The 27,741-nt window shown below is 42.6% G+C and overlaps 1 protein-coding gene across 4 annotated transcripts in view; it reads left to right on the plus strand.

The window, feature by feature from the left end:
* Nucleotides 1-27,490, plus strand: part of LOC137561688 (F-box/LRR-repeat protein 21-like) — a 42,305-nt gene extending 14,815 nt beyond the window's left edge. For 2 of the 4 annotated variants that reach the window (XM_068273027.1, XM_068273029.1), the window contains 5 exons: nt 8,860-8,955; nt 15,422-15,797; nt 18,126-18,248; nt 22,889-23,060; nt 26,772-27,490. In XM_068273027.1, coding sequence (XP_068129128.1) covers nt 8,873-8,955; nt 15,422-15,797; nt 18,126-18,248; nt 22,889-23,060; nt 26,772-27,415 — 1,398 coding nt within the window. In that variant the 5' untranslated portion in view covers nt 8,860-8,872 and the 3' untranslated portion in view covers nt 27,416-27,490. Of the gene's footprint in view, nt 1-8,855; nt 8,956-15,421; nt 15,798-18,125; nt 18,249-22,888; nt 23,061-26,771 lie in introns of all 4 variants that reach the window. The other 2 variants (XM_068273028.1, XM_068273030.1) reach the window with 2 other exon arrangements.
* Nucleotides 27,491-27,741: the final 251 nt, after the last annotated feature.

Raw genomic sequence — 27,741 nt, forward strand, 5'->3', positions numbered from 1 at the left:
CATTAGTATTTCCAGTTAGTCTTGATTAATTCGTTTGTCAAGTACTGTAAAGCAGGTATATATGAATACCTTGTTGTTGTTTTTTTTGTTTTTTTAACTATTAGTGTGGCTCTGTAAAATTAAAGTAGTAAAAGAAATTAGACTAGATGTCATTTTTATGCTTTTTTAAACATAAGAGGTACACATCGATTAGCTTTGACATGGAGGGTTTGAAGGTTAATGAATCGGATAGATAAATAAATAGGCGAAATAAAAAACGGAGGAGATGGGCTAGTCCAAAATATGTCAGATATGTTTTACTACCTACTGTAAGTGACAGGAACACAGGAGAAAGGTAATTTATAGCTCATTTTACTCTGAAAGAAATGTACTTCATAATTGTATGAAAATATGTAATGAAATGTCTTTCTGTGCTTAAAAAAAATATAAACCAAATAGATAGTTAATGGTTTGTGTAGTCACAATCGTATATAGAACGTTCCTTGTGTCTCATGTTCTTATTTTTAATTAAAGGGGTTACACTTTGCTTCTGAAGTGTGGACAGCAGCCATGTCAATGCAACAGAAAATCTGGTTTAACTAGCTCCTAACAAAGATAAATATCTAATAAGCTTTTCAGCACTCTTTTGTCATCAGGATTGTTTGCTCAACCTGATTAAGCGTTTTGACTTTTATTTACTTTTCAGTAGAGCTGCCGCTGCATTTGACTGCCTCATTTGCATGCAGAAAGCATCAGATGTTTTACCCTTGCAATTATAGGTAATTATAGCTGCTGCCGCTGCTGCTACCGCTTAGATAGATGCTGGAGGGGAGAGCCCGAGGTGAGGGAGGGGGGGACTGTACCCCCTCCCCGCTGATGTGCAAAGCTCTCCCTTCATGCTGCGACCCCTCCTGCCCCTCCAAAACGGCCATGAGCGGGCCCCAAGGTGGGGTGGGGGGGCCCGCTCAAATTCTGGCAGGGGGGCCCGGGGACTTCTAGTTACGCCCCTGCTTAGCTGTATTCTTTTATTATTTTATTACACTTTGGTGCTGCTTCCTCCTACATTTATCTACATTTATTTCACCTACACTGCAGTGAATAACTACCTAGAAGATCCCAGTGTGCTTGAGCCTACGTCTGCCTCAGGAGAAGAGCTTGCACATTTTTCTACTGATCCACAGTAGACTTTTGTAGGAGAGCCGCTATTACTAAATATTACAGCTCAAAATTATGATGATAGGGTCATTCTACTACTCAGATTTAAAATACCCTTTAGATCAGCAGGCCTAATAAACAATAAAGTATCTGAAAACTGTTTAACCACTTAAGGACCCCAGGCTTAAACCACCCTAGTGACCAGGCCATTTATCACTAATTAGGCCACTGCAGCTTTAAGGGCTTGCTGCAGGGCCGCACAACTCAGCACACAAGTGATTCCCCCCCCCCCCCTTTTCTGACCAGTAACAGAGCTTTCTGTTGGTGGGCAAGGATCACTCTCGGGATGTTTATTGTTTTTTGTAAATATTTATTTCCTTTTTTTTTAATAATAAATATTACTATTTATTTATATATTATTTTCCCTACCCTCCCTTCCAATGACAGCGATCAGCTGTCATAGGCTTCAGCCTATGACAGCAGATTGCTCCTGTGTGTCTCAGGAGGACAGCCGTGTCCCATGGCTGTCCTCCATACAGCGCTGCCATTGATCGCAGCGCTGTACTATGTAAATCGCCATCTAACAGTCTCCTAGCGGTGCTCGCTGCTGGGAGACTGATGACAGAGCTCCGCTTCAGCCCGTGCGGTCCCCAGCAAAACACGCTTCCAGGACTGCACACTGATCTGCATTAGGCGGTCCTGGGGCTGCCTCTCTGCTCATGCCCATTGGCGTCAGACGGACGTTAAGAAGGTAAGGCCCGGTTCACATTAGCGGTTGTTTGCCAAACGGACCGGATGACCTGACCGGATCCGGACCGGATCCGGATCGGAACCGTACGGTTCTGATCCGGATCCGATCCGGATCCGGTCAGGTTGCATCAGGTGGTAATCAGGATGCGATCCGGATCCGTTTGGCAAAATATACGTAAAAAAAAAAAAATGTTGGGGTCTGGGAGGTCAGCAGAAGGGGGACCTGTGGAATCAGGCCCTCTGCTGTTTAGCACTCACCTCCACCTCCGACATGCTGCCAACATCCTGCCAACACCTCCAGCTCGTGCTGCTCCACTCCAAAATGCTTGCCCATGTGTCCCCAGCCAATATCGCCGCAAAAATCCGCATAGGAAGTGGGGTAGAAGATCCGGATTCCTCAGCCAGTGTGTTGTGCGGCCTCCGGTTCCCATTTGTTTGTATTGGCCGGATGGTGCAGTCCGGCTCCGCCCCGGATACGGCTGCCGGAGGGGCCGGATGAAAAAATAGCGCATGTTGGAACGGAGGCCGGAGTCCGGATCCGGCCCGGATCCGGTCCGGCTCCGGTTCTGCAGAACGGACCCATGTGAACGGACGCATAGGCTTTAATTGCTATGCCGTGCGTCCGTTCCGTCCGTTCTGCAGGCGGTGCGGCTCCGGCACGGCGATTCCGGAGGGCCACCGCAAGTGTGAACCGGGCCTAAAAGGAAAAAAAGATGTGGATTTAATTCAGATAACCAATAAACAACAACAAACAAATTTGCTACCTCAATTGACTATGCATTTCATGGGAACGAAGCCTGCTTCCTCTTATCAAATTTGAGTGAATGGTCAAAACAATGTTGAATGCTTACATGCATTGCCCTATGCCTTAAACAACAAGTCAATATTCTGTTACTCCACCGTTTACTTTGTTCCAAACTGTTTTTAGAATTTTTTTAATTTTTAGTACCTGCTTCCTTTTCTTTCTTTTTTTTAAATAAATTATGGTTTCTGTGGATTACTTCCCTATTATTAATGCTGCATATTGCTGTCCTGCACTGTAGGAGTCCACAAGATTGCATTCAGGGGCATAATTAGAAATCACAGGGCCCCCTTGCGAAATTTTGGATGGGGCCCCCTCCTGCCTTCGCTCCATGCCCAGACTTTTCAAGCATCACTACAGGACATAGCACTTGAAGAGGGGTAGAAAGGCTGAGGGTAGAACAGCCCTGTATACACAAGAGCCTGCTGAACACTGAATAGGGACTGTCTAAAAATATACGTCTGCAAAACTTTGTATGATACCTTATAAGTGGCTGAGCAGTTGCAGTCATTAGAACAATTGTACAAAGAGCAGAACTTTTTTTTTCTCTCCTTGCCCTTAGTTGTCAGTCTCACATAACGGGGCCCCTTGTGGCTTCTGGGCCCCCCTCCGGCTGCATCCCTTGCAGGGTCTATTGTTACGTCCCTGATTGCATTCATTTTCTTTTTGATGTATATGAAAAACACTCCCAGCGATTGTGATAAATAACTGGTTCCAGCTACCTACCTTATAAACTTGAAGCGTCTTGTGGAGCTTGGCAATTAGTCCAAGTCGTGATTCATTTTTGAACATCTGCCACTCCTAAACGTTTTCTTTTTCGTGGACATACAATGCTTCAGTCGTCTTTAATTAGGACACCAGAGTCCAGTATAGACTTTCAGAAACTGAAGTACAATAAAAATAATTGCGAAGCCTAGATCTGCTGGGAAGCATTAGCAATTCATTTTCCCCCCTTTAGAGCGTCTCTGACGATTATCTATGCCAACGAGAATACAATTCATGTTATTCCTGGGCGGGATGTCATGGTTAACCAGAAAGACTTGTTTTTCCATTTTGCCAGCTGACAAAGATAAATAACTAGGCCATGTAAATCTAGGACACTACAGCAACCTTTCTCACTTTTCATGGAATGATAAACATACTTTTACTTACGCACAAATCAACTCAAAATTACCCTCCAATTAATATTGCAATTAGAGACCATTAGGACTTGATCACATTATTATTTTTTTTAAGCGCTGGTGATTTTGCATATCGCCCTGAAAGCACTTATGCAATGATTTCTTATCCGAGTGTTCACATGTGCGCGTTTCGATTTTGGTACAAATCGCAAACGCTCTACATGTACCATTTTCTGAGCGTTTTTGCTCAGTGCAAGGTGTAGTGAAAATCGCAATCGCTCAGCAAAAACGCTTTAGTAAAGCGCTTACAAAAACACTTTTCTAAATGCAAAGCGCAGGGAAAAGTGCTTTGGAAAAAGCGAACCAAATCTCTCAGCGCTTGCAACTGCGCTAGCGATTTGTAATGCGAACAAGGCCTAACTGTATTTGTTCCCCAAATAGATCCGAAATCTTCTGAACACTTGTTGTTTCCAAACACCACCCCATTGCCATCAAAGTAAAGACCAACTTGAATGATTATAACTTAAAGCACACCCGAAGCAAAAATAAACTAATGAAATAAACAATTGTATCTGTCTTCCTGCTCCTAATATGCTTTTTAAGATATTCCACAGTTTTATGTTTAAATCTACTTTTTAAGTCTTAACTGTTTTATTGTTTTTGCTCAATGACACATTCATTGAAGCATGCCAGAGCTTAAACCTATGAACTATTGACCCTTTTTATCTCTTTCCTGCTCTCGGAAGCCATTGTCTGCTAGGAAAGTGTTTTATAGTTGGAATTTCTTATCAGTGAGGGTCACACTGTAGTCACTTCCTGTCAGAGTCAGGACTGAGTCAGCCACTTGCATACCTGATATTTAACTCTTTCATAGATAGATAGTGGCATGTTTATATTGTAAGCTCGAAGGGCTTTCATCCTTCTGTGCCTTATGTGACTTGAAAATGCAGTATACTTAGTTAATAATAATACCTGTAATTATTATAACATTTGTATAGCCCTTTTCTCCTGACCGACAGACTCAAAGCGCTTGAGGCCTGCAGCCACTAAGGGCATGCTCAGTAGGGCACCCTGCAGAGTTAGGGACTCTTGCCTAAGTACTCCTTACTGAATAAGTACTGGCTTACTGAATAGGAAAAGTCGAGATTCGAACCTTGGTCTCTTATGTCAGTTATGATTGTATGATCACCATATAATTTGTCCCTGTGACCTTCCATATTGTCGACCACATCCATATTATGTACAATTGTCTGTATTGCCATGTATAAAAATCTCTGGATATTATGTAGCCCTGCTTTGTTTCTCCTGATGTACAGCGCCAAGGTGATGGCGCTGTATAATTCAGAAATAACAATAATTATGGCAATTGATTATGGGCAACACAGTGGCTTAGTGGTTAGCTCTCTCGCCTTGCAGTGCCGGGTCCCCGGTTCGAATCCCAGCCAGGTCAACATCTGCAAGGAGTTTGTATGTTCTCCCCGTGTCGGCGTGGGTTTCCTCTGGACACTCCAGTTGCCTCCCACATCCCAAAAGAATACAGATAAGTCAATTGGCTTCCACTTAAATTGGCCCTAGCCTATGATACGTACACTACATGATACATACATAAACATATGACTATGGCAGGGTCTAGATTGTGAGCCCCTCTGAAGGACAGTTAAGTGACAAGACAATATACTCTGTCAGGGCTGCCATCAGAAATTTTGGGGCACCTCACACATCATCAGGCCTGGGCCCACCCACTGGTTGCTGTGCCTGCCCACTAGCCACCCCACCCCCGCGTCCGTGCACGAAGTGCGCTGCGGCAAAAAATGTGCATGACTGAAGAAAGCGGCATGCACAGTGTGATTCTGCAAAAAGTGGGCGTGACCATGGCATGTGGTGGATGGAGCCAAATACTAGCAAAATACAGGTAGTCAAATGAGTAGGTCCGTTCTTATCCTTTATCCATTCTCTTTTGCCCCCCTCTTTTCTTCCTGTGCCTCTTTTGTCCCCCTCTGTCTCACCTCAGTTTGTGCTTCTTTTGTGTCCCTCTGTGTGACCTCATGTTCCCATCTCATCTCTTTTCTCCCTGTACCTCTTTTGTCCACCTCACCGCAGCCAACACATGCGGCCCTTCCAGCACTTGCGGGGGGGGGTCCCAGGGTCTCGAGAAGCCCTGGGCCCCTCACTGCAGTGTCAGTTGTCCCCCCTCCCCCCCTTATAGCTGCCCTGTACTCTGTACAGAGCTGTGGAAGATGTCGGCGCTATATAAATAGCGTCTAGTATCTAGTAGACTAGAGTCTAGTGTTGGGTGAACATGGCACTATGCACTTTGCAGGGCAAATTACAAACATGAGCTGGCAAACGGGTGAATCCCAGCGTGAACACACATCGGTGAACGAATGCTCATCTGTGGATGTATACGTTTGCATGTGAACATTAGGAACGAATGCTTGCGCACATACGCACTGCACACAACTGCACATGCACACTACAGATAGCTTCTAATTGACCATCTTTGCCCAGTTGACCTTAGTTTAAAGAGATCATGCTGAGCATTATGCATAACCAAAACTTTGCACTCATCAGTGGATGTAACAACCCAATTTCTAGCATTCTCAGATGCATTCTTGATCACTCTCATATGCATCTAAAAAATAGACTAAAACAATTATTTTGTTTTCTCGAAGATCTCCAGTTTGCATTGGTGATGGTAGAGCAAAACTTGCAGTTTCAAAACAAACTGGGTCCCCTGCTCACAAACTGGGTCCCCTGCCCAAAAAATAAAAAAAATAAAATCAGTAGCAGACTTTCAGCTACTGTATATTTGGAATGTCTCCTCTAAGCAAGGGGGTTTATCAACTTATTTATGATGTGTCAAATTCAGCGAGCTTGAATTTTGGTGCATTCATAGACATTGGCCAATATGGAATTAACGTTTTCTCCTGACTTTTCTAAAAAGGTGATACTTTTAAACGTGTCAATAAAATGCCTTACAAATCCACCATCGAACAAGAAAAAAAACAACTCAAAACAAATTTGATCTTTGGTACTTTTTCAATTGCAAAATAACGGGAAAGTGTTTTAAATGGAAAATGAAAAATTATCTCTTAGGAGACATCTCAGGAGAAAAAGTGAATTGGATGGAGCCCATCGTCTTTGAAATAACACATAGTGGGCCACACCACTGTGTCAGTTGATTAGACCCAAATTGCGGTACTTTACAGGCTGATGGCGTATTGAAGAGTGACTTCACATGACAAAGGCAATTTCACGGAATTGCAGTAAATATCATGGAGAAGTCACCATGATCTTGGACTTGTTTCTCGTCTCTTGTGTAATTTTGTAACATTAGCAGGAAACTATTTGAAATGAACACAAATTGCACATTATTTGCAGAGACTTTTTCCTGATAAAAGTCTAAAGAAAGCAATTCATTTTCGACTTCAAACAGTCTAAGAGTTTTTGTGTTTTTTTGTTTTTATTTCTTTTGGCTATACCACGACCTGGCCATATAGGGACTTTACAAATGTAAAGAAAATGAATTTACATTATGTCTTAGAAAATAGTTTCCTTATATAGATGTCGTAGAAATTGTTTGCGTGGTATTTTGTGGTGTTCGTGTACAATTTTGGTGTGTCGTATTGGTGAACAATGATGTTGGTGTTGGTCTCATAGTTGCCAACAGTTAAAGGAGAACTCTAGAATTTGTAAATTTAAAAGTATATCCCTAATTAAATCAATTATCATAATTAATCTTTTAATACTATTTTTCAATGGCTTAGAATATGCACTGATGAATTTCTAAAAAACAGCATTTTGTTTATGAAAAACTCCTAGCATAAAATCCATTGCTGCATTAATATCTACTACTAGCCACTGCCTTCTCTTTAAAGATAGCGCTGTTGTTGAAGCTGTAATGCTTTTCTGATTTCTTACTCAGGCCCAGTGCACACCAAAACCGCTAGCAGATCTGCAAAACGCTAGAGGTTTTTGAAGCAGCTTTTCAGAGAGATTCTAGACATGTTTAGAGACATTTTCTAAACATGCCTAGCGTTTTCTGGAGCGTTTTTGTGTAGCAGATTTCATATATTGTTACAGTAAAGCTGTTACTGAACAGCTTCTGTAACAAAAAAATGCCTGGAAAACGCTCTGATCTAGCGTTTTTCCGAGCGGTTTGCGCTTTTCCTATACTTTACATTGAGGCAGAAACGCTTCTGCAAACCGCAAAAGTGCTGCAGGACCCACGTTTGCGGTTTGCTAAAAACCTCCAACCGCTGGTGTGCACCATCCCATTGAGAACCATTAGCCAAGCGTTTTCACAGGCGGAAACGGTTTGCGAAACGCTTCAAAAACCGCTCGGTGTGCACCAGGAAGAAGAGTCAGTCAGCTGGCCAGAGAGAGTGTTTAAAGGACTACTCCAGCGAAAAAAAGCAAGCAATTAATATCTGACAAAACTGACAGGCTTTGAAGTTGTCCATCTCCTCATGGGGGTTTCTCAGGGTTTTCCTTGTTTTCAAAAGCATTTCCAGATCAGCAGTTTAACTGCCAAAACAGTAAGATAATAGGCAGCCTCCTTACTCACTTGCACACTATTTTGGCAGTTAGACTTTGCAACTGCAGTAGTTCAGGCGATGCTTTTGAAATAAAAAAAACCCTGAGAATCCTTCATGAAGAGATGGACAAGTCCAAAAGCTCTCAGTTCTGTCATATTTTAACTGCTTACTTTTTTTTTACTGGAGTGGTAGTTTGATAATTTTATGAATAAACATTTTTAATAGCCACACATCCTATTGAATTGCTAAATGAACAGGAGTTCTCCTTTAAACAATACCATATCATATTTTTATATCTACTTAGAAAGGAAAAAATATTCATGGTTGATACAAAACTTCTAGAAAAAAAAAGGATAATTAGTTGAATTGGAAGGGATCTTTTGATTTACAAAAACTAAGGCCGTCCCTTAAGAGTGGATACAGTTGGCAGCTATGTGCCTTTGTTCGATGTGACTGTCATATTGGTTACAGTATGTACTGACAGGTTTATTTTTATGGTGTTCTGCTGAGGTAGGAAGTCAAAGTGGATGGATGCTGGTGAATGCCCCATGGCAAAGGCAACCTCAGTCCATACATCAAGTACAAGCTATAACTTGGAAGCATTTTTTAGGTAAGAAATTCATTTCTCTACCTGCAAGTGCATCTATTCTGTAAGGAGGAAGAGAGTGTTTGAAAGAGTCTATTAACAACATATTTATCTATAGTTGCTATCTCTGTGTTTTAACAGAAAGTGAAAAAAGCAATTTACCCTTAGGTTCCGATTTAATTCACGATGGTAAAAGGTAACGCAGAAGAGATACTGGTTGCTTTTTTCTTCAGCACCACACATTACTTGTCACCTCTATGCTTGTACTGTTTTGTAATATTTTTTCCATATTACAAAAAGAAATGGCTTTGCTTCCCTCCCCTAAAGCCTCTGTCAATCCCTTGTCTCCCATGCAGGCTGGTATTGCTAGAACTGCTGAGCTGGCTAGAGCGAGGCTCCACTGCCTGAACAATACCAGCCCAAATAATCCATGACAAGGCAGGGGGTGGCGACTCCGGTATAAAAAGAATAAATCTTTTACTTCTCTTGCAAAGCCTCCTTATCCTTGGCAAAAAGAAGAACTCATCCCACCTGGCGGTAAATTAGGGGATACAGTTTTGGGCATTACACAAAGATGGGCAACTAAAATTGTCAGGAGTTGACTGACCATTAAAGTTAGAAAAACTAGGTTTATTTAGCTTTAAAGGAGAAGACCTAGAGGTGACCTGATTAGCATTCATAAACACATCCAAGATAGGATAGCATGCATTAACATGCATAAAACCATCCATATAAGCTAAAAAGAAATGTGGCATGTAAAACCCATCTTACCAGCACATGACATACTGGTAAGATAGGTTTAAAATGCCGCAATTCTTTTTAGCTTATAACAAATAGTGTATGTACTCTGCCTAATTATGTTTGAACTCTGGATTTTACGATGTCTCCCCGTCACCCGGAGTCTGTGGTATGTGATGTTTTAGGAAACAAGTGGTCTTATCTATTAGTCATAAATTAGCTAGCATCTGTGGGATGAGACCCTCCTGAGGCTGTATTAAGGCATCTAATGACATTTATTTATGTTTGCAAAATAATGTTTCTCCTTCGAATGTCCAGTGTATATAAACTGTGCGTTTTAACATCTTGTTAATATACAGGAACAACGTCTGAAGAAGACTTATTAGCCAAAAGTTTACTTTTTATTTACCTGTAAGTTAGCCAATAAATTGTATCATCCTGATTCAAAACTTCTTGCAATCATTAGATTGAGAGAACAAAATTACTCTCAAGTCAATGTGGCTTTGAGAGAGAGAAAAAGTGTGACATATTTGTCTGTGGGTGCCTATATGTAGTTTAAAAACTGTGTTGGCCTCGATCCCAATCTAATTTGTTATTTTGGATATGATGTAAGAAGCTCAAGACACTAGTTGGTTTGTTGTACAGGGGTTGGACAAAATAATGGAAACACCTTAAAAAAAACAAAATATATTTTAATATGGTGTAGGTCCACCTTTTGCGGCAATTACCGCCTCAATTCTCAGAGGTATTGATTCATACAAATTGTGAATTGTTTCCAAAGGAATTTTAACACATTCTTCAGTTAAAAAACCCTCCATTTCTTTTAGAGACGATGGCGGCAGAAATCAACTTCTTACTTGAATCTCTAATAACGACCAAAATCGCTCAATAATGTTGAGGTCTGGGGATTGTGGTGGCCAGATGAGATGCTCAACTTCATTAGAATGTTTCTCGTGCCATTCATTAACAATTCTAGCTGTATGGATTGGGGCATTATCATCTTGAAAGATGGCATTCCCCTCCGGAAACAGTTCTTGAACCATAGGATGAACTTGGTCGCCCAAAATTCCTAAATAGTCTCGGCTGTTAATTCTTCCATGAAGGGAAATCATTGGCCCGGCGGATTATCAAGAAATAGCACTCCAGATCATCACAGAACCCCCGCCATGTTTTACGGTTGGGAGAAGGCAGTCTGGATGAAAATCTTCTTTCGACTGTCTCCAAACGTACACTCGGCCAGAGGTCGGAAATAAGCTCTGCAGTGATTCTAGGAGCTGTGGACTTGCGAGCTTTTCTAACAATTCAATTTAGAGTCCGACGGTCTCTCTCAGATAACTTCGACTTTCAGCCACAACTGTGCTTTGCTGAGGACATTTTTCCTTCTCTTTCAAAGGCAGTCATTACTTTTGAGACAGTACCTCTTGAAATGCCAAGCATTCGGGCAGTTTCTGTTACAGTAGTGCCTGCCATACGAGCACCAACAATTTGGGCTCTTTGAAAATCTGAGAGATCTGCCATTTTTATAAATTATAACCAACTTTGGTTTAAATATCTGTAAAAAAAAACAGTTATTTTAATTAAACATATCAAATAACAAAAATAGTAAACAAAAAAAATACAATACAAAACATATGTCAAGTTTTGATTGCTTAAAACATGTTCAAAGATTATGATGCCAAAATGTTAGGCGTTTCCATTATTTTGTCCAACCCCTGTATTTCTCAAGGAACTCAACTGCCAGATCCAGCTGGAGTGGTAGCATGTATCTAATGTATATTATGGATATTCTGTACTTCTCCAGACGTCCATTGCAGTATCTGTTGTAATCAAGAGAATAAGTTGAATGGCAATCTATAAAATGAATGACAATGCATCTGCTGTCCATGAAAATTGTGCATGTCAGAAATGTCTTTTGTGGTCGGCTGCCATTGGCGCAGGGAAATGGTCCAGTACTGGACATAGTAGAGATCAACCCTGAGGACTATAGGACCTATATGCAATTAACTTTTTTTCCTTAAAGAGACTCCGTAACAAAAATTGCATCCTGTTTTTTATCATCCTACAAGTTCCAAAAGCTATTCTAATGTGTTCTGGCTCACTGCAGCACTTTCTACTATAACAGTCTCTGTAATAAATCAATGTATATTTCCCCTGTCAGACTTGTCGGCCTGTGTCTGGAAGGCTGCCAAGTTCTTCAGTGTTGTGGTTCTGTGATGAATCTCCCCCTCCAGGCCACTCTCTGCACACTGCCTGTGTGTTATTTAGATTATGGCAGATTCTCTCTTCTCTCTTATCTTTTACAAGCTGGATAAATCGTCCTCTGAGCTGGCTGGGCTTTCACATACTGAGGATTACAGACAAGGGCAAAGCTGTTTGCAGGAAGAAACGAGCAGCCTGAAACTTCAGTGCATGAGAGCAGAAGGGGGAAAGAAACACACAATGATCTCTTGAGATACAAAAGGAAGGGTGTATACAGCCTGCTTGTGTATGGATGTATTTTCTATGTGTAGACATGCTGTACATCAACCTACTTCCTGTTTTGGTGGCCATTTTGTTTGTTTATAAACAAACTTTTTAAAACTGTTTTTAACCACTTTTAATGCGGCGGGGAGCGGCGAAATTGTGACAGAGGGTAATAGGAGATGTCCCCTAACGCACTGGTATGTTTTCTTTTGAGCGATTTTAACAATACAGATTCTCTTTAGTCTTCTCCTAGGTGATATTTTCTAAAAATTGTCATTTTAATGGCTTTTAAACCAGCAGCAAACGAGAAAATACTCAAAATAATTTTGATAGAACTTTTACACCCACTTTTTTGTACTTTTTCAGTTGCTAAGTGCTGAAAAAATATTGTAAAGAGAAGATGAAAAATTATCTCTATCTAATAGTAGAAAACTCAGGAGTAAAAGTTAATTGCATATAGTCCATGGTCTTAAACACAGCACTCTAAGCTAAAAGTTATCATTATCACAAGTTAATGGTCCTGGACTGTAATCCAAAAATATTCAACCACTAGAGTCCCAAATATAAATGTGTCTTCTAAAAATGAATTATTTGCAATAACTCTTATCATGGTTGAAAAGAAGAGCTCACTGTTAATTTTGGAAATTCATAGGTATTTGAAAATAAAACTTAAACTTAAAAATATTATTAACAATAAATTACAAAAAGACTTGCATAGTATTAAGATTAATAGGCTTATAACAATCTTTAAGGAAAAGAGTCTGCTTTAATGATTATTGTATTTTTCAAGCTTGGGACATGCAGCAGAGTGTCCAGTCTTTTGTCCCCACTAATGTTCCATATAACATAAAACCGTATGCTGGGCATTAGTGATGTCGCGAACCTCCGTGGAAAGTTCGGTTCGCAAAAAAGTTCACGAACCGCAATAGACTTCAATGGGGAGGCGAACTTCAAAATTTAAAAACATTTCTACTGGTTGAAAAAATGATAGAAATCATGTTTCAAGGGTTCTAATACCTGGACCTTCACCCTCCACCCTTCTCCTCCTCCCAGAGGAAGGAGGGTCTCATCTGCCAGGGAATTCCAGTATTTCAAAAGCCAGCTTACATACCGTGGCTGGGGATTGAACCCAGGTCTCAGTGTATGGTAGGTAACTAACATATCCATTATACCACCAATACTACTAGTTGAAACTAGCCTAGCATATACCATTTATGCTCAATCCAAGAGAAAAATTAGACACGACAAATAACATTTATATCACACTTTTCTCCTGGCGGACTCAAAGCGCCAGAGCTGCAGCCACTAGGGCACGCTCTATAGGCAGTAGCAGCGTTAGGAAGACTTTCCTAAGGTCTCCTACTGAATAGGTGCTGGCTTACTGAACAGACAGAGCCAAGATTTGAACTCTGGTCTCCTGTGTCAGAGGCAGAGCCCTTAACAATTACACCATCCAGCCACTGCTTAAGGATATGTAGCCAGGCATGGCCTTGCCTTTTGTGTTCAACAGTTGTCCAAAGAGAACCCCAGATCGCCAGGTAGATTCATCTCTCTCTCTCTCTCTAGTAGGGATGGTCACCTCTTTCCGCGGAATTGTATTTTTGAGCATAAATGGATTGAGCATAAATGGTACATGCTGGGCTGGCTTCAGCATGTAGCACAGTGCCACTGTACCACCAACACGACATGCTGAAGCCAGCCTAGCATGTACCATTTATGCTCAATCCATTTATGCGCAAAAATACAATTCCGCAGAAAGCGGTGACCATCCCTACTAGAGAGAGAGAGAGAGAGAGAGATGAATCTACTTGGCTATCTGGGGTTCTCTTTGGACAACTGTTGAACACAAAAGGCAAGGCCATGCCTGGCTACATATCCTTAAGCAGTGGCTGGATGGTGTAATGGTTAAAGGCTCTGTCTCTGACACAGGAGACCAGGGTTTGAATCTGAGCTCTGTCTGCTCAGTAAGCCAGCACATATTCAGTAGGAGACCTTAGGCAAGTCTTCCTAACACTGCTACTGCCTATAGAGTGTGCCCTAGTGGCTGCAGCTCTGGCGCTTTGAGTCTGCCAGAAGAAAAGCGCAATATAAATGTTATTTGTCTTGTCTATTTTTTCTTTTGGATTGAGCATAAATGGTACATGCTAGGCTAGCTTCAGCTAGTAGTGTTGGTGGTATAATGGATATGTTAGTTACCTACCATACACTGAGACCTGGGTTCAATCCCCAGCCACGGTATGTAAGCTGGCTTTTGAAATACTGGAATTCCCTGGCAGAAGAGACCCTGAGGGAAGAGAAGCCTACAAGAGGCTAATTAAACTCTTCCTAGCAGAGTGTGTGTAGCAGCTGTCCCTTAACTAATTAGTATAGTCAGACGAGTGAGTCAAATGGCTCAAGGACCTTGCCTTGTATAAGGGGGGGTGGGGCTCCACCAGTGAGTTCAGTCTGATTGGCAACAGTGTGCCTGCTGACTGTGATGTAGAGGGTCAAAGTTTTGCTCAATAGAGCATTATGGGGTGAATAGAACTTCCGGGAAAGTTCGCCCTTGGCAGGCGAACGCGAATCACCGAAGTTTGCCGGCGAACCGTTCGGCACATCTCTACTGGGCATACACGGCATTTGCAGTCCTTATCAATCGAGCCGCCGTTGGCTCGATTGATAATATCCAACAGGTCCGATGAGCTGCCGGATAGATTTCCTGCTCGATCCCTGCCAGCGGACAATAGCGGGGAATTGAGCAGCTGATAAGGAGCGCCGGCGGGGACGAGCGGGAATCGATCCGCGTGCACACGCAGACAAGCGGGGATGCGCCGGCATTGAGCCAGCGGCTCGATCAGCCGCATAATTGGCTAGGTGTATGCCTAGCATTACACCAAAAGGGGGGGGAGATTAATAGTAATCAATATAAAGATTGAAATATTTAAACCTGAAATAACTATTTGATTAAGTTACTAATGATAAAACGGTTAAATATAGAAACTGAAAGCAGAAGTCCTCTGTTATTGTATCACACTGCCCCTAGTGACAAGTGGCCATAAATACACATTACAGCAGTACTAATTAGAAGCAAGGAAATGTAACCCATAAGAAATTAAAAAAAAAATGTTCTAAAATAAATTGGCCTGGAGCACTTGCAAGCCGCTAAATAAATTGTCTGCTAAAGAGTTAAGAAAAAATATAGCTTACAAATGATAGAAATGATGAGCTGTCTTCAGATATCATTGTACTGTATTAAGGCAATGAGACCAGTTCGCATTAATGCAATCATATTGTTTGTTTATCTTCCTAGAATGAAACGAGGTAGATTGACAGTTACCATTGACAGTCAAGTTGTGGAAGGATCGCAGAGAACTAAAAAACAGAAGAAGGACACACAGTCATCAAAGGTTCCGAAATTTCAAATGCAATCCTGCATGCTTGACTGGGGAAGTCTGCCACACCATGTAGTGCTGCACATCTTTCAGTACCTCCCCCTTGTGGACAGAGCCCGCGCATCATCCGTCTGCCGCCGCTGGAATGAAGTGTTCCATATTCCTGAATTGTGGAGAAAGTTTGAGTTTGAGCTCAACCAGCCAGCGACTTCATATCTAAAGTCTACTCACCCCGATCTCATTCAACAGATCATTAAAAAACACGCAGATCACCTTCAGTATGTCAGCTTCAAGGTACAGTCCTGCAGCTCTGTATTTTTATGTTATCCCCTGGAGTTCTTAACCACTTGAGGACCCACGCTTTACCCCCCCTTAAGGACCAGCGCTGTATTCTGTGATCTGTGCTGGGTGGGCTCTGCAGCCCCCAGCACAGATCAGGTAGCAGGCAGAGCGACCAGATCGCCCCCCTTTTTTCCCCCCTATGGGGATGATGTGCAGGGGGGGTCTGATCGCTCCTGCCTGCCTGAGGTTTGCGGGGGGGGCACCTCAAAGCCCCCCTCCGCAGCGACATTCCCCCCCCCCTCCCTCTCCTACCTCCCTTCCCCGGAGATCGGAGGCTGCACAGGAACGGATCTGTCCTGTGCAGCCTCTAACAGGCTCCTGCCTGTCATGTGACAGCGATCCCCGGCCGCTGATTGACTGGGGATCGCTGATCTGGTACAACGCTGCTACTGTTAGCAGCGTTGAACAAATGTAAACAAAGCGGATTATTTCCGCTTGTGTTTACATTTAGCCTGCGAGCCGCGATGGGCGGCCCGCAGGCGATTCACGGAGCCCCCCGCTGTGAATTGACAGGAAGCAGCCGCTCGCGCGAGCGGCTGCTTCCTGATTAATTAGCCTGCAGCCGGCGACGCAGAACTGCGTCGCTGGTCCTGCAGCTGCCACTTTGCCGACGCGCGTTATGAGTGCGCGGTCGGCAAGTGGTTAAGGGACCACTCCAGCAAAAAAAGTAAGCAGTTAAAATCTGACAGAACCGACTGGTTTTGGACTAGTCCATCTCCTCATGGGGGATTCACAGTGTTTTCTTTGTTTTCAAAAGAATTTCCTGAATGGCAGTTTAACTGCCAAAATAATAAGATACCAGCCAGCCTCCCTACTCCCTTGCACACTATTTTGGCATTTAGACTTAGCAACTGCCGTTCAGGAAATGCTTTTAAAAACAAAGAAATTCCTGAGAATCCCCCGTGAGGAGATGGACCAGTCCAAAATCTGTCAGTTCTGTCAGATTTTAACTGCTTACTTTTTTGCTACTTCTTTCATTTTGGCAATTTTGGTGCAATATACCATTTTATATAGGATAAAGAAATTAATAAAGTTATCAGCTGCCCTCCAACTATACCAGTAACACTGTCAAATATATCATCATCACAACATGCATTAAAAATATAACAGATACATCAGAAATACTTCCCTTTTCCCTTAAAAAGAAACTCCAGTGAAAATAATGTAATAAAAAAAGTGCTTCATTTTTACAATAATTATGTATAAATGATTTAGTCAGTGTTTGCCCATTATAAAATCTTTTAAATCCCTGATTTACATTCTGACATTATTACATGGTGATACTTTTACTGTTGGCAGGTGATGTAGCTGCTGCATGCTTTTTTGGCAGTTGTAAACAGCTGTAAACAGCTATTTCCCACAATGCAACAATATTCACAGACAGGAAACTGCCAGGAGTACCACGATCCTCAGTTTCTTATGGGAGGAGTTTCACCACAATATCAATCATAAAGCGCCCCCTGATGGTCTGTTTGTGAAAAGGAATAGATTTCTCATGTAAAAGGGGGTATCAGCTACTGATTGGGATAAAGTTCAATTCTTGGTCGGAGTTTCTCTTTAAAGAACTGTAGTGAAAATAATGTACTAAATAAAATTACTTATTTTCTTTTCTTTTACAATATTGATTTATCAATTATTTAGTCAGTGTTTGCCCATTGTAAAATCTTCCCTATCCCTTATTTATACTCCAAAATTAATCATCTGCGGCAACATCTTTAGTCCTGTCAGGTGATCTCGGCAGAATGTTTGTTTCTGAAAATTCCGAAACCAGTAGACACTATACCTGGTCTCCCAGAATGCTTTGGGAGTGAGAATTCCTGCCTATAGCCATGTGTTCTATCTAACTATATGGCATAAACATATACTTTCTCTAAGTTTTTGATTGAAAGCCAACACCTATCACTAAATTACACCGAACCAGCTGATTTTGACACAGCACTGTGCCGATCGTTTCGGCTCCAGTGCTGTGTGTCTGATTTGAACGTCCGAAGAAAAAAAAGAGTAATTTGGCCACCGGCAATAGGCGGTGCCCGAATTACGTGTCTCCCTGAGTTGCTACAACTCAGAGCGGGAATTGGAATCAGCGCGGGCCTGGAGTTTGTGCAGGAGCAGGGTGAGACGTTTTTCAGCTTCCCCTTGCGCCCGTGCTGAGAATACATAGACACAAATACACAGAGGTGTGTGAAGACCAAAAAAGATCAACAGGGGGGTTTGAAGGAACAAATCTCTTGTGGCTGTGCGGACAACTTTAATAACTCTTTTTTTTCTTTCTTTCTTAAGGTCGACAGTTGCACAGAGTCAGCTGAAGCAGCATGTGATATCCTTTCACAGCTTGTGAACTGCTCCATCAAAACACTTGGACTGATATCAACAGCGAAGCCTAGCTTCATGAATGTTTCTAAGGTATGACAGCAGGATTTACTAATAAAATAAATAGTAATTTGATCATATTGCATGTAGCATGTATACAGCACTTTTAGAATAGCAGCTAGCATTCCTGAATGTGGACTACATCTATACCTTACCCCACACATGCTATGCTGATTCACTGGGAGCAGTTTTGACATATACACATGATGCAACTTCCTGTCAGATTACCTGTCGGTCAGACAGGAAATTGCGCCATTTGTACCCAGCATTAGACCACAGATGCCCTTCTTCAATTACAATTTTCTCCAAAGTTTTTTTCCTAGGAGATAGCTTTTGGTCTTTTGTTTAAATAACTTTTCAGCAATTGTAAAGTACCAAAATGTAGTTGAAATATTATACTGTATTATTTTCTTGCTTGTTGGTGGCTTAACCACTTGATGACCCACCCTTTACCCCCCCTTAAGGACCAGCGCTGTGTTTAGTGATCTGTGCTGGGTGGGCTCTGCAGCCCCCAGCACAGATCAGGTAGCAGGCAGAGAGATCAGATCGCCCCCCTTTTTTCCCCACTAGGGGGATGATGTGCTGGGGGGGTCCGATCTCTCCTGCCTGCGTGTGGCTGGCGGGGGGGGCACCTCAAAGCCCCCCTCCGCGGCGAAATTCCCCCCTCCCTCTCCTACCTGCTCCCCACCCGGAGATCGGGGCTGCACAGGACGCTATCCGTCCTATGCAGCCAGTGACAGGCTGTCCCCTGTCACATGGCGGCGATCCCCGGCCGCTGATTGGCCGGGGATCGCCGATCTGCCTTACGGCGCTGCTGCGCAGCAGCGCCGTACAATGTAAACAAAGCGGATTATTTCCGCTTGTGTTTACATTTAGCCTGCGAGCCGCCATCGGCGGACCGCAGGTTATTCACGGAGCCCCCCGCCGTGAATTGACAGGAAGCAGCCGCTCGCGCGAGCGGCTGCTTCCTGATTAATCAGCCTGCAGCTGGCGATGCAGTACTGCGTCGCTGGTCCTGCAGCTGTCACTTTGCCGACGCGCGTTATGAGTGCGCGGTCGGCAAGTGGTTAAAAAGGCATTTGATTGATAAGGTGTGAAATTATCACCTAGGGAAACTTGAATTAAATAAGGGCCAGAGAATGGTCAAATACAGCATGTTTGTCCACCTGCTCCAGGGTTTTAACCCAGATACTACATATGCCAGCCAGAAGATCAATAGGACTACCAGGCAACTGGCATTGTTTATAAGGAAATAAATATGGCAGCTTCCATACCACTCTCACCCTTTGAGGTGCTCAAAGGGAACCCGAAGGTGAGAGGGATATGGAAGCTGCCATATTTATTTCCTTGTAAACAATGCCAGTTGCCTGGTAGGCCTATTGATCTTCTGGCATATGTAGTATCTGGGTTAAAACCCTGGAACAAGCATATCGCGAATCCAGTAACACCTTAGTCAGCTGAGTCAGAGTACCTGATCTGCACATGCTTGTTCAGGGTCTGTGGCTAAAAGTACAAGACACAGGATCAGGAGCACTGCCAGGCAACTGGTATTGTTAAAAAGGAAATAAATATGGCATTGGCATCCTCCATAACACGCTCACATCGGGTTCCCTTAAATGATTAAAGGCTGATCTTGTATGCACAGGTCTCAGTAGCCTCAATAAAGGTTTATGTCAATATAGCATCTTTCTTGTATTATAAATGCGAAAGTTTGGATGTTTGTTACTCGATCACACAACAATGGCTGAACGGATTTGAATGAAATTTGGCACACACATAGTACATTACCTGGAATAACATATAGAATACTTTTTATTCCCATAACCAAAAAGTGGGCGGAGACAAATACAAATTTCACTGGGAAAATATAAACTGCAGGCATTCTTACACTGTTAATGGCAGGGTTCTCAAACTTTGCACAGTTGGTACGGGTGATTGGGATTAATATTCCGAAAAGTCCGAAAAGCCTATCAAAATTCACCTATTGATTTTCAAGGGAAGTCATTTGATAAAGCACACAGATAAGTGTTAGGAGAGACGAAACCCGGTTGGGTATATTAACGCTAAACAGGAGACCACCGGAAGTGTAGCAACTAGTGGTGGTAACACAATGCTAACCTTTTAGTCCTATTTTTCTATTTACATCCCAATATTTTATTCTGACAAAATAACTTTTATGGAGGCTTGTGTGATCTGTGTTTGTAAGATCAGCCGTTATCCACGGAGGTGCTGAATTGGTAGATTTACAGATACCATATTTGAGCATTCTATGTGGTCTAATGTTCTGGTGACTCAGCTTGGCATGTGTGGAGTGGGATGGTGGTTAGGATTTCCCTACTATGACATTTGGAACAGTGACCTCGATAGAAGAATATCTCCTGATGCCCGTTATAGACTTTTTTTTATATTCATGAGCCCGTGTCATATTCAGTCACATCTTGGAGTTGCTGAGTCATAACTGACGAGTCACGAGCTGCTGGAAAGAGTGAAAAGACTAACATAGCTCAATTTCCTGCCTCTGCTGGCTTTCGCTTGTGTACTCCAGTGTCAGATCTCCTTAACATGCAATATCTCATGGTTTAATTCCGCTAATTCATCTTTTACCCCCGTTGTTGCAAAAAGAACTGCGTCAACATTCACATCCATAGCTAAAGCTATAGCTGTGTGATAACAGATTTTAATTCCTTTATTCCGTTTTAAAGTTGCATTTTTATGATTACATGATACAGACATATAGCAAATTAAATTAAAACTAGGGATGACCTTGAATTTTCTCCAGTTATTTGTGCATTGAAATATACAATGGAAAATGTTTGCAGAAATACATTTTTGTGAAAATTTGAAATTTCTTCCAACTGTATTTTCTCATACCCATATCATTTAATGCGTATTCTCATCTCTGCAAGAATGTGTTATTCATGCCCATATATGTTGACAAAGATTTTCATCATTGTGTAAATTTAAAATTAAGATGAAAAGAAAGTGGTATTATTTGCTCATCCCTAGTCAAAATGTGTTAAAAGTGTACCCGAGGCAGGATAAAAAATATGATATACTAATGTAAGAAGGAAAACAAGAGTTTGCTGTCTTAAAACAGAAAGAATTTGCGATAATTCAGGTTGGAGTGAGCTTGAGATGTCTCCCAGTGCATCACTGCTGAATATATGCAAATTAACCATTTTTGCCCTTAGCAGCTAAACACACCTCCAGAACCGCCGGAATGCAATGATGTGTCAGCTTGTTAATTTGTACAAGCCATAATAATCCAACATGCATACAGACTGTTTCGGATTGTTGATCCTCATCAGTGCATGGCATGGATTAATTTGGCTCTATGGAGTAGGGCTTGTAACACCGAGAGGTACAGACTAACCAGCAAGCTTATGGTGAACCAGAACTCATTGGAGTGTGTGAGGGGTTACAATGGTCCTAAAAGCCCCCTTACTAAAATACTAAGGATAACAAAAGTTTGCTTTCTTAAAACAGAAAGAATTTGCGATAATTCAGGTTGGAGTAAGCGTGAGATGTCTCCCAGTGAATCACTGCTGAATATATGCAAATTAACCATTGTTAACCTTAGAAGCTGTAAGAAGAGGGACGCCTCTTAATGATGAACACGCTTCCCATGACCTCTTAGCTTCTACTGTTGCCAAGAGCGGACCCCTTGAAAATATCCGACAAGAGCTTGTTGGGTATATTTGCATGGCTGCGCTCCTCACCATGTACGAGCACAGCAGTAGTGCGCCTGCGTGAGAATGGCCATGACAGCGCATAAAACCGAAGCTGCGAATGCATAAAGAGGAGTGCGGGCTCAAATTTTGAGATGGTCCTGGTCTGCAGGAGAACGCGGGATGCCTCTGGATGGTCCAGAGCCTTTCCTCTTCTTAGGTAAGTATCTTTTTATTTTATGCCTCCTTGCGTTCTCTTTAAGCTAACCATGCAGGAAAGGACCAAAAGTCCTCGTACTAAAACGCAAAACAGAAATTTGCCTTCAGAACTAGAACTGAGGGTATTTGTGATTATTCAGGTTGGGGTGTGCTTCTGCTGTGTCCCACAATGCATCACTGCTGAATATGCAAATCATCCTTTTATGTAACCTACTTAAAGGGAACCAGAGAGGTTGGGAGGAAAGGTTTTATACATACCTGGGGCTTCCTCCAGCCCCATAAGACTGGATCGCTCCCACGCCGCCGTCCTCCGCTTCCTCTGTCCGCCGGTACTGGGTCCCGTTACTTCCGCCAGTCGGCCAGTCGGCGGGCAGATGCGACCAATATTCCGCATCACAGGGGCTCCCTCCTTAGCCTTATGCGTGCCATGCGTAAGGCTATGAAGGGAGCCCCTGTTCATGCGCAAAATTGGCCGCGTCCGCCGGAAGTGACGGGACCTGGTACCGCCGATAGAGGACGGCGGCGTGGGAGCGATCCAGGTTTATGGGCCTGGAGGAAGCCCCAGGTATGTATAAAAGCTTTCTCTATTTTTAACATAGCTTCCTCTCTGGTTCCCTTTAAGCAAAGACAAAAAAGAAAACAAATGAGTATCACAAATTCTCATAACATAACATGTTTTTGTGTCTGTTTGTTTATTAATACTTCTTATGTAGTATTACATACTTTTTGCAGGCTGCCTGATAATGGAAGTAACATTAATTCACTCTTTTTTTTTTTTTTTTACAGTCTCACTTTGTATCTGCCCTGACTGTCGTCTTTGTCAACTCAAAGTCGTTGTCCTCTATAAAGATCGATGACACACCAGTTGACGATCCTTCGTTAAAGGTTTTGGTGGCAAATAATAGCGATACGCTGAAGCTGCTAAAGATGAGCAGCTGTCCTCATGTCTCGCCTGCTGGTAAGGAACATTCAGATGAGGAAGTACTGCTTAAATATTTACTTTGCAGTGAGGATCTACACGTATGAAAGACATCTGAAACCAGAGTCCCCGTATCCGGCACCGGTGGGGATCGCCTGATGCTGGATACATGTGCTTGCCGGTTGCTTCAGCACCCAAAAAAGCACAAACCTCCCCTCTGAAATACTTTCCGAGTCTCCAGCAACATCTTGCAGCCTTCCTGCAGCACTTAGCGGGCTCCTATCGGCTTTCCGGCTTCCTCTGTGCACAGAAGCCGGCGTGTCACCTGACCTACGCTAGGAGCAAAAGGAAGGCTGTGAGACGTCGCTGGAGGCTCGGTAGGCATTTAAAAGGTTGCAAACACCCTGCGAACAACCCAAAAACAACGTCCTCATTATCTCTCAGGTCACTTGAGACTTCTGGTTGCCTGAGTTCTGGATAACGGGGACTTTGCTGTAATTCCTACCTGTGGTAGGCTAGACTATTGTCCACATCTTGGCATTTTGAATGAGAGGGTTGAATATCACCTTCACCAAATACCTCAATGCGGCAGTTTGGTTGCGTGGTGGCCTTATGATTCCTGGAGCTGCAAAAAGGCTAATCACTTAGCCACCCAATCTTTAACTAATGTTGCGTTATCCTATATAATAAAACCCCTTTGTCTTTGCGTCCTGTCCCTGTGTGTGTGTGTGTGTGTGTCCCTGCTTCCAGACTTGACAGTTTTCTCTCTGAGAACCTCCTTGCATTGTGGGAAATAACAGCTTTTTCCAACTGCCAAGTAAGCAACATCTTACTGTGTGCATATACTGCGGACAGTGGTGGGGGATGGTTATGCAGGACGCTTTGTTACGCGCGTTGCCGGGGTTTAGTGGCCGTGGCCTAGCACCCGTTTTTTTTACGGGCGGGCCTTTTTTACTAGTATCCATATAAAGAACTAATATTTTTCCTATAACTGATAGTATAGTCGCCTGTAGGGATTGTGTTATTATTATTTAGTATTTCTATAGCGCTGACATCTTCTGCGGTGCTTTTTAGAATATATGATCTTCACACTAACTATCCCTCGGAGGGGCTCACAATCTAATCCCTACCATAGGGCCAATTTTATTGTTTTTAGGGGGAAACCAATTTTGCTTTTCTGTATGTTTTTGGAATGTAGGAGGAAAGCAAAGTGCCCAGAGGAAACCCTAGCTGGGGATTTAAACTGGAGACCCAGCGCTGCAATGCAAGAGTGCAATCCACTACACCATCATGCTGCCCATAATGTGTTAATTTCTGTTTACTCAGAGCAGGAGCAAACAAAACGTAACTTGACAGTAGATGCATGTCAGAGCTCCTGTCTGGTGACCCACTTGACTCATGCCATTGTTTCCCAGATCACAGCAGTGCACTGGATATACACAGATGAAATCTTGTCCTTCATATCCATAATGTCTAGCGACCTCTAGTGGTGGAAAAATGAGGAAGCAGCAAAACTGCTGATATAGTTACAAGCCTGGTAGCTATAATGCATACATTGCAAGTTAATTTAGGCACGACGTTAAATAACGATATTACTAGCAATATCGGTAAATAACAATTTAAGCGCAACATTAAATAACAAAATCGATAACAAAAAACAGTAAATAGCGATTTAATTGCGGTATTACATTATTGGTAAATTTACAGATAATGTTCAACCTCACTATAACCTAACCTCTCCCTACTCTCACACAGAACCCTCCCCTGGTGGTGCCTAACCCTAATATCACCCTGGTGGTGCCTAACCCTAAGGCTCCCTTGGTGGTGCCTAACCCTCAGACCCCCTCTGTTGGTGCCTAACCCTAAGTCCCCCCTGGTGGTGCCTAACCTTAAGACCCCCCCTGGTGGTGCCTATCCCTAAGACCCTCCTAGTGGTGCCTAACCGTAACACACCTGATCCCCGCTACCAATAATACGGTAAATTTCAATTTAATTGCAGCCCCTGCTAAATAGCGTAACAGCTTTCTATATTGCGATAAATAACAACTATGCCCACGTAGATCGATAAATAACAATTGCGCCCAAATATATTGATAAATAACAATTGCGTCCATTTTTGGCCGCAACTTTTTCAACTGCTCCTGCTGAAATGCTTTCTTATCATTTTGGCGGAATGGAATCTAAGCTAATTGGTGCCCAAATAGGACGCTAATAAACAGCCATTAAGCATAGAGTGGTTAAACACAAATAAACTGGGGAAAAAAATGATAACTTTCCTCTACAAGCCAGTCATTATTCTCTTTTTGAATCCTATTGATGTTCTTGATCATGTGAATAATGCTTGGTGGTCACATGATCTCTGTTATAATGTACGATCAGAATTCAGGCAGAACCATTGATTGAATGTGTCTGCCTGAAGATTATTCCTGCAAGCACCTTTGGCTAAGAATGTATGCAAGTATGAAGAGTGGAGCATGAACTTGGTCATAAATGCCAATTATGTGGGTACTTGTGGCCAAGTCATGGATGGCACCATAGGGTCAAGACCTAGTAGTCATCCAAGTAAATCTCTACCCACACATTATAGAATATAGCAAACCTTGTCTAAGATTATGCAACTTATAGAGTAACTGTTAGGCATAAAATACAAAATCAATTCTCTATTGCAGGCTGTTACATGGGTAACAAGGATGCTAACCTGGCAATTCAAAAGTTTAACATCAATATTACTTTTTTTCAATTAGGTTTTCACTCCCCATGCCCCCAGGATCTATAATCGTACACAGACGCAAAAGGGAAGTGACATGGCATGCTGAATCAGCCTGATTGGCTGAAGCCTGTCATTCTCCTCTCTGATTGGCCGCCTGGTCTCCCCTTCACTGTGGTGGTTGCAGCCACTGTTAGGGCGCAGGGAGGGGTCTCCTGTCACTATCCTCGGCCCCCCTCTTTCAGTGGCATGTCCACCCCCTCCGGCATGCCGGCCGCATCTGCCGTATGCCGTGTTCCCTGCGCTGAACATTGGGGAAGGATAAAGGCGGTGCACACAGACTCACCTAATAATGGTTCCAGGCTCTGCAGTTCCCTTCTATACTCTCTGCACTACCGCCGGCGGGAGGGGAAGCATTTCACTTCCAGGGCACAATCACATTTTTCTTCCTACAGTTAGGTCAATGCTTATTTTTAGAGTGGGCTTCTGGCTGGCTGGCAAGTAAGGCAGTTTAGAACATTTAATGAGCTAACCATGGAAAATTTCCTTTATGCATTTACATCAGGTTTGTTGAACTTCCTCCTGAATACTATTTGAATAAGTTGCATAAGTACATTTTCTGTAAAAGTCAGACACCTATAGACAGGGAAGGTTCTGGATCCTATAGAGCATTGTTGTTCGCCTTGCATTCCAGGGATGTACCAGATTCGAACTTGACGTCTGTAGGACACCCTCAGAAGGCTTCTTAAGCACTTGTGCTCCAGAGTGCTTCCAAAAACGGGTGGCTCTGTACTGCGCATGTGTGTGTGAAAACGAGCTTACACATGCAGTACTGAGCAGCCCTTCTTCTTAAGAACTTGAGGAGTTTACTTTAAGCTTCTCAGACTTTTCACGCCCACATTAAGTGACACAAAGCAGGGGAGGAAGTGATGGGTAGGTCAATAAATCTAAAAGAATTGTAGCTAATGTAATTTGATTTTCTGAGGTTTCATACATTCTTCACAAACATGAATAATAACTGGTTTCTCTTTTATTGCCAACAGGAATTTTGTGCGTAGCAGATCAGTGTCATGGGCTTCGAGAGCTAGCCCTAAATTATCACCTTCTGAGCGATGAATTACTTTTGGCGCTTTCAACCGAGAAACATGTTCGCCTTGAGCATCTTCGCATTGATGTTGTCAGCGAAAACCCAGGGCAGACACAGTTCCACACAATAAAGAAGCAAAGCTGGGACGCACTCATCAAACATTCTCCCAAGGTCAATATTGTTATGTACTTCTTTCTGTATGAAGAGGAATTTGATGCATTCTTCCGAGAAGAGACTCCAGTTACTCACCTGTACTTTGGCCGTGCTGTGAGCAAGGCCATGTTGGGTCGTATAGGCATGAACTGTCCACGCCTGATTGAACTCGTCGTTTGCGCAAATGGACTTCAGCCTTTGGACGATGAACTGATCCGCATTGCCGATCGCTGCAAGAATTTGACGGCCATTGGCCTTGGCGAGTGCGAAGTTTCCTGCAGCGCGTTTGTCGAGTTTGTAAAAATGTGCGGGAGGAGATTAACCCAGTTGTCCATCATGGAAGAAGTCCTAATTCCAGACAACAAATACAGCTTGGAGCAAATCCACTGTGAAGTTTCAAAGCATCTTGGAAGAATGTGGTTTCCAGATATGATGCCTACCTGGTAGACTGAAAGAACACGGTGTATATTCATATGCTTGTGGCTTTTGCTTTTCTATGCAATAATTACATGATTCACAGATGACGTGGCACATGCAGTGAAGCATCAGTTATTTCAAAGTTATGCATACAAACCAGAAGACTATTTTAAAGTCAACATTAATGCATATATACTGTGTCCAAATGGACTAAATTCACCCGTGTCAAAGAAAAAAAGCATTTATATGCTGGTTATGTCCATTGTATATACACTAATATAGACCTGAATGTTCTGTGCTACTTAACATGGATATGGGACTCCAGCCAAAAGTTTATTTTTTTCTTTCTTTTTTTT

The sequence above is a fragment of the Hyperolius riggenbachi genome, chromosome 3 (genome assembly GCF_040937935.1).
Source record: "Hyperolius riggenbachi isolate aHypRig1 chromosome 3, aHypRig1.pri, whole genome shotgun sequence".
In the NCBI taxonomy this organism is placed as follows: Eukaryota; Metazoa; Chordata; class Amphibia; order Anura; family Hyperoliidae; genus Hyperolius; species Hyperolius riggenbachi.